A 16,173-nucleotide genomic window follows, 5' to 3' on the forward strand; every position below is an offset into this window, starting at 1 on the left:
ACACTATTTTAGATGGTTTTTTCTTTATTTTCAAGACTTTTGTAGTATTTGCCTTATACCTGAGCTAAAATAACAAATCATTTAATAAATATTATTTTAAGAACTAAAACAAAACAAAAAAAATAATTATAAAATATAATTTTGTTTATGATTGTGTATGTAACAAGTACATATTATATATAATAAAAAAATGGGTGTGTGTACTTATGTACGCGCGTGAGAAGATATACTTCTTTGGCATCATTAAAAATTGTTTTTAATTGCATGCAAATAGTTAATTACAATAAAATAATAAAAGGGCTGGAAAAAGATAGTCAATAAAGTTCAGTTTAAATTTGAAAAATTAAATAAATAAAATATAGAGAATAATAAATATGACATAATTTGTACAAAATATTAAGATTCTTAATTTTAAATATTTATTATTGATTATTTAATATTTAAAAAAAAAAATTAATAATAAATACAAAATTTTAATTTAAGTTTATTAATTTTTTAAATATTAATTATTTTCTTAATTTAATATTCACTTTTCATTTTTATCAAAAAGTTTTCCTTAAATTTGTTCATTTATTTTTATAAATATTTATTATTTATTCAATTTAATTATAAATATTAAAAATTAATATTTTAATTTGATGTTCAATTTTATTTTTATCACAAATTTTTTATTAAATGTTTTATTAAATATATTTTTTAATTTTGTAAATATTAAATAACCAATAATAAATATTTAAAATTAATGATTTAATAATATTTAGTATTAATTATATTAAATAATAATATTTTAATTTATATCAATAAATAATACATACGGATAGTTAACCTCAATTATATTGGAGCACTTTAAAAAGTATAAAGGTACAATTTATTTTACTAATATTTACGAAAAGTAAATAATATTAATAAAAATATTCGATTTAAATCACTACTGAATATTATTTATTAGCACATATATCATTTGCACTTGTATGAAACTAAAACACGTGTTGTGAATGTAGGAAAACTAGAAACATGTGGATAAATATTATAAATATGAAAACAGCTATCAGAGGCGACGAGCGTGCCAACATGCACGACTAATAGAGGTTCTATTTCTATTTTGTTGGTAGCTTTTTTTCGAGACTTAATGAGCGGTTTAGCGGGCAGCTTCAACCTGTTAATTTTGTGTTACAGTGATGCGCGCGCATCTTAAAATTTCACTCTCATTTTTTCATAACGCGCCTAAAGAACGATAACTTCAAAAATTATTAAAAGTAGACAATGTTTTTTACAGAATTGGAAATAATAAGCTCCAATAAAAATTCAACTACTGTTAGAGAAGGAATCATTTTTAATGCCGCTTTGAAGCCTAAAATCACTGATATATGTGGCCACAATACGGTATCTGTGATCAGCATCATAAAATTGACTAAATATGAAGGTATCAATTTCATGTTCAAGCTAACTCATTTTCCCAGAAAACGAGATACTGGTGCATGGAACAGCCATTGTCACACTATCTAAAGCCTCCCCCACCGACCCTTATACTGATACTTTGTTTCTTTAATTCCTCCTAACCTTGTGTGTGAAGACAAACACATAAGCATGAAATTTTCCACTATAATGGAACCTATAAAATAAATAATTAAAATGCTGCCGCACTGCTTCATTCAAAACTAATTTCCTTTACTACCCCAATCACTATTCATGCTGTCTATCTAGTAAACACATCCAACACTTTGTTCGGTATCAATCTCAATTTAATGACACTAAGTTGTACCAAAATAGTATATACTTGGCCATCATTTGGGTTACATATTAAAAACTAAATCAAATTATGCTAGAAAAAGTTTTACTTCACACACATTCTCCAGTAAAAGTACTTCTGGAACAAGGCTCATGACAGTTGTTTGGAATATTATAACACTTCCTTAGTCATGTGTACCATTCCATTCAGCAGGGGGAAAAAAACAGAAACAAAACAGAACTCACCAAATTAACTTCTTATCCATTTGAAGCTGCAGTGGGAGAAAATATCAATTTGTAAAACATTTAAAGAATAACTTGAGAAGTAAGGATGGAAATAAACACAAATCTAGCATACAACAGTTTTTTTTAGCACATCTAATGTTAATTTATTATAAAAAAAGACTAAGGCACAGTAATTTTTTAAATTGGAATTCCAGAATCTGATAGCATTCATTGACTGCAATAAATATTTTCCCATATGAAATTATCTGGGCTATATCTAATGCATTAATGAATTAAGAATGACCACTGTAATATTTTTCATAATCCCTTAACAAAACACTAAAAATATTTTGTGTTCTGTGACTTCACAAAAGAAACTTTTTAATTATTGATAGTAAAATATAACTTAGACAAAAAAAATTCAAAATGATGACTACCTTTTAATATCACTTACCTCTATATATCACTCTTAATACCACTATAAAAGTTCACAAGAATGGTACAATGCGGTACATTTAGTGACAAATCAGTGCCAACTTTTTCCTCTGATTTCAGGTAAGCAATGACCAAAAACAAATGCACGTAACTTACGGGAGCGAAAATCACTGATGGTGTCAACGATGGCATCAATGTCTAAATCTTCTAAATCGTTGCTTCCCCCTAAACCAAACTTCTTGCCCAAGTAGCGGGAAATAGCAATCGACTGATGCGCTTGCTTCCCATCAACTTCCAACACCGGTGTCTTGCCGAACGGCATTGCTACGGAACAAAAAAACTAAAGCTACACTTCAGTTCGATCCTGTTTCAAGCATTAAAGTAAACACACCTTAAAACTTTAACTGCCACCTGTTCAATACATTGAACATCCAAATAAAAAGTGAAATGCAAAACATTGTATGTGATGCACAAGATTCACTGCCGCTAAAACTCAACAACTAATTAAGGTACAATTAAGGGACTTACATGCAGTGCCCTTTGACCCCCCTCAAACAAGAATGTTTTTTTTTTGTTTTTACCTAAACGGCGAACCTTCGGAAACATAAGGGCTTAAAGTTATGCTTTCTAGAAATTTCTACAATACTCGAGAATGTTATAAAACGTCTAAACAATTCCTAACACCCTGAAACGTCTGGGAATACTGTATAATGCTTTCGACTGTTGTAGAAATGTCTAGAGAGCCAAACTATTAGTTTTTCAACTCCAAAACTATGCCCCATAGATAAAAATCAGAATAATTTTTATCAAGAATTTTCTAGATTGTTCTAAATTGTTCTAGAATGTTCAAGACTATTCTAAAATATTTCAAAAAATTCTGAAACACTTGGGAATGCTGTAGGTTGCTCTCGACTGTTGTAAAAATGTCTAGAGTGCCAAACTTTTAGTTTTTTATTTAACTCTATAAATACACCTTTTAACTAAAATTTAAAATAATCTTCATTGAAAATTTTCCAGGATGTTTTAGACTATTTGCGGATAATCTGGAATGTTCAAGAAACTTTTAAAACAATTTAGAACGTTCATGAGTGTTATTACATTTCAGCACATTCTGAAATGTTTTGGAATGTTTGGGAACATATCAGATCATTGTGGAACATTTGAAATTTTTTTTTGTATAGGTGGGGGTACCCATCGGTAGGGGTATATTAAGCCTGATGCGTCGTGGGTTTGACCATCAGTATCTTACCAGCGAAGTACAACGAAAGAACAAGAACCAACAGTAAAGTGTGAGTAATCACTGTGATACAGTGACTGAGTATAAATCGATAATAAAGGGTAAACAGTGTCTAAAGTACACGTAGTGTATTTTTTAACAAAAAGATTTAATTTATATTTTATACAATGCCTAAACGTAAAAGAGGAGGAGATCTTGCCAGTCTTGAAGCAAAACGGTGAAAACAGAAAGAACAGCGCAAAAACGAAACAGCGGAAGAGCATGAAGCAATCTTACATTCCCAACGAAGCAGAATGAGTGCCGTGAGAAGCAGAGAAACCGAAAATCAACGTGAACGACTTGAAAAATCAAGAACTGTGAAACAATCTTACAAGAAAAGTCTGCAAATGCAAGCCTCCCATGAAAATATCACTCAACGAGAAGTGCAGGCGAGGACAAGTAAACAGTACAATCTAATAAATGAAGCATTTCACTACGACCCGACGAAAAAATATACCCAACACAAATACGTCGTTATCGGAAAAATGAACAACATCTGCCAATTTTGCAATGCTAAAAATTTCAGTAGAGAAACACCAGGACTCTGTTACATGAATGGAAAAGTTCGATTACCACCACTGGAAGCACCTCCGCAAGAATTTCTACATTACATGACTGGGAAAACTCCAGAATACTTTCTTCAAATGACTTCTTTCGGTGTTAATTCGACCAACACTAACGTGAATGAAGTCAATTATGTTTTTTTCCATCCAAGGACAAATTTATCATAAAATAGGATCATTGCTACCACTACCCGACGAAGATTGTATCATGGTTCGTACTCTCTTAGGTCATTAAAAAATAAGGACTTTTAAGGACTTCTAAGGACTTGATTATAGTTTTTTTAAGGACCTTTTAGCATTGATCTACAAGTTTTAAAACAAGAATATTCTGCACGTTGGAAAAATGTATTAATATAACAAAGAAATCAAGTGGTGTAAGTACTAATTATACATAGTCATGCAGTTTAAAATAGGCCTAAACAAACGCCTTGAACTTACCAATTTAAAAATACTTTGCGAACACAAACTTTCTTATATGTTGATCGACTTGATAGTAAAAAAATTATAATACAACATTTACACATTTAACAGTTTTCACTTAAGTGTTCGTAGCTCCAAGATAAGACGGCACTAGTGTGAATCAATAGTCAAGTACTTTATATGAAATTAGTTTGAAACCAGGTCTATTTAGTCAGATTTTGCAAGTCACTAATTTTAGTTTTGAGATCACTCAGCTCCTGCTTCTTTACAGAGATTTCTTTCCTAACAGCATTGCACTTGATAAACAGTTCAATATTTCTGGAAGTTTCTGCTTTTTGTGAAAGATTATTAACTGATGTTTCAGATGTGTCAATTTCCTTCTCCAAAAGAACCCTCCTCTTTTTCAAAACTTCAATTTCATCAAACATTTCCTTTCTCTTCTCCTGTGCACTGGCAGCAATTTTCTTGGCACGTTCCTCCTCCAAATGCTGCATATATTTCATTCGGGCATATGATGCAGACGCCCTCAATTCTTTGGTAATAGGTATGTCATGTATGGTACCACAGTAAGTGATGTAGTCATGTACAGTGCGGCGGGCTACATAAGACGATTCCTTCAGATTTTCAACTTCTAAGGCTTTGTTGATGGAAAAACCTCTTTCCACTGATGCTTGTCCATGTGAGAGAATTAGCAACATTTTAATGACATTCCATACCTTTCCATATGCTGTTCTTAAAAAATAGCCACTAAGGAAGCTGTCAAGACCTTCATTCCTATCATAGTTCAGGAACTCTGATGATGATGGTCCAACAACATTCTCTAGGAAGTCATTGAACTGTATTAAAATATCATCACAATCCTCTGCTGCAATCGCTTTCTTTTGTACAAAATATGTAAGAACACACTTCATTTTACTACTACAGCTAGCAGAATCTCTTGCCATTTGCGATGGATCAATACAGGCTGCATTCCTCACAAGTGAATAATTTACAGGACACTTAGCCATCAAACTCTCCAACATAGTCAAAACAAACTTTTGGCACTCATACTTTAGAACCACTACTTGCTTTTCAGTTACCTGTTGTTCAAAGAGTTTCTCTTTCAGAAGTTTATCTCCAACAAACCCTACACTAACATCACTTGCTGAAGCATGGAAACTTTTGCTTGAAAAATCAAACTTGCTCAATTTTTCAACACTAGAAATACGATCAAAATGAGCAGGTTTCAAGACTTTGTACAGTTGAACACACTTTTTTACAAGTTGAAGAACATCCTGTGCGAAGAAGGGTAACAATGGTTTGTCACTCTGGTATTTTTCCAAAAATGGCTTTAGAACTTTTGCCACGGAGAGAAAAAAATTGAGCTTCACAGTCATCAGGTTATCTTGTGTTGCTCCAGCGACAACACCGAAGGACTTGCATGTCACTTTTGAAAGTACACCTTTTTCAACTTTTCCCACATACTCTGTTACACCATTCCAAACTTCTAATGCCCGTTCAGCTGATGGAACATTTTCCAACCAGCGGCAGCTGCAAAATTTGACTGGCATTTTATGTGTTGTGGATAATTTTTCAAAGTCATCCCTTCGTGCTGGGGCATCTTTGAACAAAGAGTAAAGAGATGTCAGAACAGATGAAATACCCCACTCTGTTGCAGATTCGCCCTTTTTGAATGAATTATTCAAAGTGTGAAGCCCACAAGAACCAACATCAATGCACTCAAAATTAAACTCTTTTCTCATGTTTTCCTGCAACAGTTTGAAAAACTTCCAATTAACTGATGGTCCATCCATTGATACCTGAATTAATTTTGATAAATCAAGCTTCTCTGTACATTTGTAAAACGCCTTCAGTAAATCATCAGCTGTGGCATGACCAATGAAAGCTGAAGTAACATAACGTGTTCTCACTGAATTGTCAGTATGCCAGAATCTAATATGGATGTCCATTTGTTTTTGCTGGGTGCTTTTATTCAGTGTTTCGTCAAACAGCAAGACATAGTGACTAGTGTCCTGAAAAGATTTGAATAAAAGTGTCTGGAAATGGGGAGCCAAACCAAAATAACACAAATATGCCACTTTCTTTTCACCGCAAGAGAACTGTTGTGCGACTAAACTGTCTGGAAACATTCTAGCAAAAAGTTGAGATGAATCCTCACAAGACTTGTACGAATAGTTATTACAAATACACTTTAAAGTCCACAAAATTTCTGCATCCAGAACGTCTTTCCCAGTGGTAAACAAATTCAAACTACCACTTGCTTCTGTAGCTGGCTTGCATACACCTGCAGCATTTGAGGTTGAAGAAGTTTGATTAGGTAAGTTCATGGGACTGAAAAACTCTTTTATCGCAACGGTCTTGGTTTTCTCTTCAACTAATGAAGAGTGCTTCGACCCTAATAAAAAAAAATTTCGAAAATACAGAAGTTATTTTACATTTATAACAGACATATTAATACAACAAAAAACATTCAATACCAACTACATTGTTTTCAAATAAAATGTTAACCTTATTAATGTACTTCGTTATGCATTGGGTGAAAATAATCCCACCGCACACAAATCCAACAACTTCCAATACCATTCACAAATTCATATTTTCGTTTTTAATTATTTATACATGAAACAATTTAACTTATGTAGACATACAAAAATGTAAGACAACCAAAAAATTTTCATGAAAAACCTATAAAAATACACGCGTCTCACCTGCCATGTGTGCTTTCAAAGCCGATTCGCCCATATTCCCTATATCGAAAACTTTACAGCACAATCGGCATCTTGCCTTGTGCTTGTCTGGGTCACGGGAAAGCCACTTTTTGTACTGCTCTTTTTCGAGCCAAAGTATGTTAAAGACACACTTCCCCGGCATCACGGTCAAGATAAATTCACTAGCAGATAACCTTTCTCACAAGAAAAAACAATCACACCAAGTCAAAACAACGAAACTTCTGCATTTACGCGCCAAAACACTAACACAGCTACTACAGCGCGCTCTGTTCAGTAGTTATGAGCACTATAAGCCGGTAAACCGATAATTCCGGTATATTTTGTGCACTAACAAAAGAATTCTGGTACATCGTACGACATTTACTAAGCTATTCGGGCCAATATTTGTACCATAAAAACATAGTCGTACTACCGTTACGTAACATCCAATGCGTAACAAAGGAAAAAGTAACTTCTAAAGTCAACACGACAAACGTAAAAAAGTAAGCACTTTTAAGGGCCCTTAAAAACAGTATTCAAAAATAAGGACTTTTTAAGGACTTCTAAGGACCGTACGAACCCTGTGTATATTTCATCAAAAATGAAGAAAAATAAATTAATCAACGATTTAACAACATCAGTGGATTAAGACGAGGAATAATCCAAAATGTAAAGAGAATCTTACACAAATACGATCAGCTTATTCACGTATTCAAAACAGTACCGGACCAAATTATTTCTGATGACTATAAAGTTATAATTAGAGCAGACAAGAGACCACCCAGAGAACATTAACATCGATTTAATGCACCTCAGATAGACGAAGTTGCCATCGTAATTGTGGACAATGAAAATACAAGCTGTGACATAATTGTGCAACGAAAAAAAGAAGGACTACATAGAAGCGGAACGGTTATTGTACATAAGACTGAATCAGAAGAAACTACGCACCGAAGAATAAATACACCTTCGAGATGCAATCATAAATGATGAAAACATTGACGACATTGGAACAATGGTAATCTTACCCTCATCTTACATAGGAAGTCCGACACATATTCACTAATACACTCAAGATGCCATGACCAACGTAAGAAAATATGGAGAACCTGACCTTTTTATAACATTCACATGCAACTCATCATGGCCAGAAATAAAAAAACAACTAAGCTACAGATAAGCCCTCATGGATAAACACGATATAAAAGCCTGAGTTTTCCAACAAAAACAAATGGTATTTATTGAAGTTATCACAAAATATCACATCTTTGGAACTGTTAGATGCTGGATGTACACAATTGAATGACAAAAACCAGGACTGCCTCATTCACACAATCTCATATGGGTACATAATATAATTCATCCCACGAATATTGACAAAATTATCCAAACTGAATTTCCCAATTCACAAGAAGATCCAGAGCTATACAACATAGTTGTAATGAAACATGATCCACGGACCATGCTGGCAATTCAACCCTAATTCGCCATGTATGAGTGATGGAAAATGCACGAAAAAATACCCAAAAACATACTTGGACAACACACAAACCAGAGATGGCTATCTCAAATACAGAAGATGATCACCCAAAAACGGTGGCTTTACAGACAAAATACGAATACAAGGCAGAGACGAATTGGAAATAGATAATCAATGGATGGTTCCATATAACCCATCACTTTCCAAAATGTTTCAAGCAAACATAAACATAGAATACTGCAATTCAGTGAAATCCATTAAATATGTCTGTATTTCAAATAGCCAAAGATGACAAACAAAACAGAAATGACAATATCCTCATGTACCAAATGGGAAAATATATCAACAGTAACGAAGCAGCGTGGTGGATTTTCGGTTATCCTATATACAAACACGAACCAACTGTGCAGCATCTAGCAGAATGGACAGAAAGTTTACTTCTCAAAAGAAACTGCCAGGCAAATTGCAAGCGAACCACCTAAGAACACAACATTAACAGCTTTTTTCCAACTTTGGCAAACAGATCCATTCGCAAGAACATTACTATATGTTGATGTCCCTACCTATTATACATGGAACACAACAAAAAAAAAATATTTCAACGACAAAAACAAGGAGTTCCAGTAGAGGATCATCCATGAATCATGAAAACTAACGCACTAGGTCAAGTATACACCATACATCCAAACAACGCCAAATGTTTCTATCTTCCGATGTTGTTACATGAAATACGGGGACCAAAAAATTTCACAGATCTCAAGACTGTTGACAGTTACCAATGCCAGACATACAGAGAAGCATGCCAACGCTTAGGACTACTGGAAAACGATAACCACTGGATATTAACACTACAAGAAGCCTCACTCACAGCCTCAGCTGAGCAAATCAGAGACTTATTCGCCATAATTCTAACAACATGTAACCCATCCAATCCAAAACAGTTATGGGACTCCTTCAAGGAAGGTATGAGTGATGACATATTGCACCAAATCCGACAAGCTAATCCAGAACTGGCCATCGAATTCAGCAATGACAACTTCAATGAAACACTTATTCGTTTAGAAAATAAATGTTTAGCAAAAAAGAATTAGACCTTAGTACAACTTGGGATGCCAGCACCACAACAAAATGCTTTCAGTGCACTAAGTTTCGAAATTGCAAAGGAAAAAACGCTACAACATCCATGAACTACTTCGATACATTGCTCAAAACATATCACTTCTCAATGACAACCAAAGAGAAATTTACAGCGTGATCATGGACCGGATCAACAACATTGGTGAAATTATTTACTTGGACGCACCAGGCGGTACTGGGAAAACGTTTCTGATAAATCTATTGCTGGCAGAAATACATGCTAAACAACACATCGCACTTGCACTGGCATCATCTGGCATTGCTGCTACACTTATGGAAGGGGGACAAACTGCCCATTTCGCCTTACAACTACAGTTGAATATAGCCGAAGAACAATTCCCGGTATGTAAAATCTCAAAAGCATCTGGGTGAGGTGAACTTCTAAGACAAGCTAAAATTATCTTCTGGGACGAATGCATGATGGCGCATAAAAAATCACTTGAAGGCATGGACAGAAAATTACAAGATTTGCGAGGAAACTCAGACGTGATGGGAGAAGATTTACTCATACTCTCAGGAGATTTTCGACAAACACTTCTGGTTATCCCCAAGTCAACACCAGCAGACGAAATTAAAGCATGCTTAAAAAAAATCATATCTCTGGCCACACGTACAAACATTACGACTAACAAAAAATATGAGAGTTGAACTATCGAAGGACGAAACAACAGCACATTTTGCTCAACAACTTTTACAAATAGGTGACGCTACATACCCTACTGACCAGGCGACCGGCCTCTTGAACTCATTGGTGATTTTTGCAAAATAGCCACTACTGGAAACGAAATCATCAACCAAATTTCTTCAAACATTGTTCATAACTATACCAATCCAGAGTGGCTATTTCAGTGGGCAATTTTAGCAACTAAAAATGATATTGTCGACGATATATATTTATTTATTTATTTGAATTTTGTTACATGCGCACCAACAGTCCGGGGACGTTAGTGGTGGGCACGACGTATACAAAATATACACAAATACATAACGAAACAAGAAACAAAGGACAAGACATCCATACAAACAGACAACACAAGGACAAATACAAATATAATACTTAAAATAATAATTAGTACAAAGTAGTAAGGTAGTAAGCAGCAAGACATAAAATTTAATAGAGTACAATAATGTAAACATGAAAGAGAAAAAAAATACTACTATAATTAGTATGAGGATATAAATTACATTAAATACTTTAAAACATAGCTCTGTTCATAATTGATTTGACTTGGTGTTGTGCCTATTGTAGTTTGTAACGAGTCTATAAATAAGATCATTCTTGTTAAATATAGTACATAAACTAGAAAAGAGGCGAGAATTGAATTGGGGGATTCTCAATCCGGTGTTCTCATAAATATAGCTACATTTAATTTTATAGTTATAAATGTTATGTACAAAAAGATAGTCCAAATAGGCTCTACGGTCTGCTAGAGGAATAAGATTGGGATGTGGAAAACCTCTATGAATTATTAGTTGAGACAATTTGTTTTGTAAATTTTCTAGTTTCTCAATATCAGTCGACCCAATGTCATTCCAGATAGTTGAACAGTATTCTAATTTAGATCGAATTAATGCCAAGAAAAGAGAAATAATTGAATCGGAATTGGTAGCATAATGAGTGATATATTTTACAGAGCTGCCAACCTCAAATCACACCCATCAGTAATGGCAATTAGGTATATGAAAAAAGTACGCGTAAATCATGCACGATAAATTTTTCCTGGGGCATTATAACACACTCACAAGATAAAACAACGACAATAATATGCAAAAGAAAAAGAAAAATATGAATACAATGCAAATTAATACATAAAAAAATCTATTTGAACAATACAATCATCTGAATATGTAAGAAATATTAATAATTTTACTGGATATTTTGAATCTTCAATTCAATGTATTCAAAGTTAAACTTTAAAACAACTGTCTTTTTATTTGCTTCTTTTATCCTGGTTCGATAAGAAATGTCATGTAAACAAACAAGACAAACACAAGGACTTGTAAACAATAACTGCGTTCGTTACTTTCGTTTCTTCAGATGTAGCGAAAAAACGAAAATATAGATTTATTGCTAGTCACGGCTTTAAAATGTTCTGCATGTTTCTTTGATTCAATATGCCGTGTACAGTCATCCCTTTCACCATGTGCAATCGAAAAGTCACACGCGCATACATTACAAAACCGTGGCGTTCCAAACATTTAAAAACGACAATCATGGCCATTCTTTTGAATATTTAAGTGGAAAGTTCTGAAGTCTTGCGTGTTTTTTCCCACAGATGCACATTATTCTGTCTCACGCTTCATTTCTACAACCGGCACTGAAGAACACAACACTATCGAAAAAAATAAAAACATTTTCACGTCTGTAGACACGACAAAAACCGGACAAAAACACTATGATGAAAAAAATGGCTTTCAAGAAATAAATTAATACAACACAGGTTAGCCAAAGTACCGTACAAAAATTATCGTGATGTAAGTAGCCTTCAAACGATAAGTCCGAGGATATGTACTAGTTGTATCGTACAACGGACGTAATACCATCCCATTATTATTTGAAAACACGAGAATTAATTTACTTATTTCGACAGTACATCGTACATGCGCACACTTACTAGTTCCGTTATTTGAGCAACCAACCGAAGTATTCAAACAGCGTTCACGAAACACGCACAGCAGAAACGTAAATTTTTCCGTTACCATGCAGCACAAAGCCTCGTTTCCGTAATAAACTAGCGATGTTCCGTAATTCCGTAATTCGGGGTTAAAATCCGTAATAATTACGGAAAATCCGTAATGGTTGGCAGCTCTGTATTTTATAATAGCAAATGTTCTTTTTGAAATAGAGTTTAAGTAGTCGATATGTTTATGAAAAAATAATTTTGAATCTAGAAAGACACCAAGGTCTTTTATAATGAAAGTTTTTGAGATTGGGTTACTATTCAGAATGAAATTATAAACTATAGGGTTATATTTCCTAGTAAAGGATATTACCTTAGTTTTATTATCGTTAAGATTGACCAAGTTTAGAAGACACCAATTATTGATTTTGTTAATGTCCCTTTGTAGAAGAGCGCAATCATTGACTGTAGATATTATTTTAGAGATTTTCAGATCGTCAGCAAAGAGTACACCAGTTGAGTAATTAAGAACCATGGTAATGTCATTTATAAATATATTGAAGAGGAGAGGTGAGAGAGTGGCACCTTGTGGTACTCCAGAACTAGCATGGTGTAAAGAGGATTTATGGTTATTGACAGATACAAAAAAATATCTATTATTGAGATAGCTAGAAAACCAGTTCAAGTAGTTAGTACAAAAACCAAAGTCTGATAGTTTTTTTAAAAGTAGCGAATGGTTTACTGTATCGAATGCTTTAGCTAGATCAAAATAACAGGCATCTGCCTGACCTCTGTTAGTAACTACATTATGGATTGGGTTAAGAAAAGTAATTAGGTTAGTAGTGGTGGACATTCCATATCTGAAACCGTGCTGACTGGCTGATAATTTATTTTGAAGTTGAAAATTTAAAATTTTGTGTATAACTTTTTCAAATATTTTTGCGAAGCCATTAAGTAAAGATATTGGTCTGTAGTTTGACACAATCAATTTAGAGCCATGTTTGTGTATCGGAATGACCTTTGCTATTTTCCATTTGTCAGGGAAAACTTGAGAATGCAAACTGGTGTTAAAGATATGATAAAGAAGAGGAACTAATAAGTATGAACAGCCTTTTAAGATAAAATTAGGGATGCCATCTGGGCCGGTGGATTTGGATGACTTGAGAGCCTTGATGCCCCATAGAATAAGGGATTCGGAAATGTAGCACATAGGAATAGAATCCGAGGACATGTTTGAAGACGTCACATTATTGGTTGAAGTCTTGTAGACACTGGAAAAATATTGTGCAAAAACATTAGATAAAACAGTTGGATCATCACAAATACCATCATTGATTTTTAAAGAATATTGTTCATAGTAACCATCTTTCATTTATTTAACATACTTCCAGAATTTCTTTGGATTGTTCTTGATGTTGTTATTAGTAGAGTGGATCCAATTAATTGTATCACGTTTTATATAAGATTTTGCCATTTTGCGAAAATGTGAAAACTGTAAATAATAATAAGGATTTTTGGATCGTTTATAAAGTTTGTGAAAATGTTTTTTTGATTTTAATGCTTGAATTAAGTCATTAGAAAACCATAACGGATATTTGGGTAATTTTTTAGAAATTAGTGGTATAAATGTGTTCATATTGTCAGTTATACAATTTGTTAAAACATCCACCTGATGATTAACATTGGTTGATTCATAGAAATGAGACCAGTCATAATTTTTTATGGAGTTATAAAGACCTAAAAAATTACGGTCCTTGTAATTTCTGTAGGGAGGATTAACACTTCTTGAGCTAGAATAAATTTCAATGTTAATGTTTAGAGCTGGATGATACAGATCTTCTTTGGTAAGTATTTCAGAGGCTTGCGTTACTGTACACTGAGGTAGATTTGTTAAACATAAATCGAGAAGATTTTTGCAAGGTTGGGTGTGATTATATTGGGTCAGACCCAATGTAGACACAAAATTGAGAAGGTAATTGGCTTTGGATTTGACATGTGAATGAGTAATATTTGAAGAGTGCCGAGTGAGCCAATCAATACCTGGAACATTTAAATCACCAAGAATTAAAATATCTTCTTGAGTGGTAGATAGTTTTTCTTCCAAGTGTTCAAGGTACTCGAGATATTTATTCGGCGAGATGTCCGGGGCTAGGTAGATAGTTCCGATGATAAAAGTTGTAGCAGGAGACGTTTTTACCTTGATCCAGATAGCTTCAATACCGGGTAAGTCGTAAATGTAAACAGGTAGCACTGATAAAAATTTGGTTTTGTTAAAGGCTGAAAGTACACCACCCCCTATATTTTTCAGTGTAAGTTGAGGATTTCTATCATTTCTAAAAACTATATACTGGTCTGTGAAATAGTGAAAATTTATGTTGTTATCGTTGAGCCAGGTTTCTGTTAAACAAATTATGTCATAATGAGAGTTTAAAAGGATTTCCAGAAATTCGTTAGACTTAGTCCTTAATCCTCTCACGTTTTGATATGCAATATCATAATTTCTAAGGAACTGCTTCACTGTGGGAAGTAGGATGCTCCTCCAGCATCAAATTAGATGTGGAAGTTGACGCCATTGGATTAGGAGGCATGATGGTCACTGCTGTATTGTCTTGATTGGTAACATTAGTGTAGACTTGATCTGGATGTAGTTTACCGTAAAACGGGCTAATTAAACAGCCACTTGGCCAAAACACAATATTATTGATTCTACTGAAGTCATTTTCAAGTACTGATATATGAAATGAAGCATAAGTATTATACTTCGTTCGGAGTTTAGTAACTTTGACCTGAGATAAATTGAGTTCATTTGTGATGTAATCCATAATTTCTTGTTCTTTAACTGAGGCTTCAAAATGGGTAACAAACAGGGATTTAGTCTTTTTGTAGATAGGTTTGGAGACAGTTTTAAGAGTGGATGTATTACGTATTCCTACTTGGGGTGGAGATTTCTTACGTTCTTGATCATGGGTACCAACTGGGTTTTCATTATGTCTTGACTTATGCGGTTTTTGTACCAACGTGAAACCTTCAGAGTCGACTCGCTGGTTGTTATTGTTAGAGTTCCTGACCGTGCGCGTTTCTTGCTGACCAGAAAGTAGGTCACTGCACGTGGAGCTGTTGCTGGGTATACTCACTGCACCATTAACATCGATCACCTTATTATTGGGCGCTCTTTTGGTCACTTGGCTGTAAGATAAATCTGAGTTTTGCTTTATGTATAAGCTTTTTTGATCTCTTTTAACTCTTGTTTGATTAAAGAGTATTCTTCTCTTGAGTCCATTAACAAGGATTTAAGCACCGCATTTTCACTCTTAAGCTCATCAAACTTAACACAGAGAGATTTTACCATATTAAATAGATCATCCATGTTGGTGTCTTGAAGTTTCAGAGTAAATGAAGGTGATTTTGAATTTTTATTCAGGCTGTCGACCGAATTATTTGACGATTTTTTCGTAGGCGACCTGAACATGGCTAAATTAGTACTATTAATACAGTTCACAAATACACCATCTTGTAAGGGTAAGGGAAACCCCTTAAAGTCTTGCTGATCTAATAGAGACAAATCAATATTGGTAGTTAT

General features: G+C 34.0%; 1 protein-coding gene across 1 annotated transcript in view; it reads right to left on the reverse strand.

Annotated features, from left to right (window-relative positions):
- The window catches only part of LOC134535791 (uncharacterized), a 443,681-nt gene that overhangs the window by 392,419 nt on the left and 35,089 nt on the right, over positions 1-16,173 (reverse strand). The window contains exon 3 of the mRNA XM_063375065.1: positions 2,545-2,712. Within this exon, the coding sequence (XP_063231135.1) occupies positions 2,545-2,712 (168 nt within the window). The remainder of the gene's footprint in view (positions 1-2,544; positions 2,713-16,173) is intronic.

The sequence above is a fragment of the Bacillus rossius genome, chromosome 10, assembly GCF_032445375.1.
Source record: "Bacillus rossius redtenbacheri isolate Brsri chromosome 10, Brsri_v3, whole genome shotgun sequence".
In the NCBI taxonomy this organism is placed as follows: domain Eukaryota; kingdom Metazoa; phylum Arthropoda; class Insecta; order Phasmatodea; family Bacillidae; genus Bacillus; species Bacillus rossius.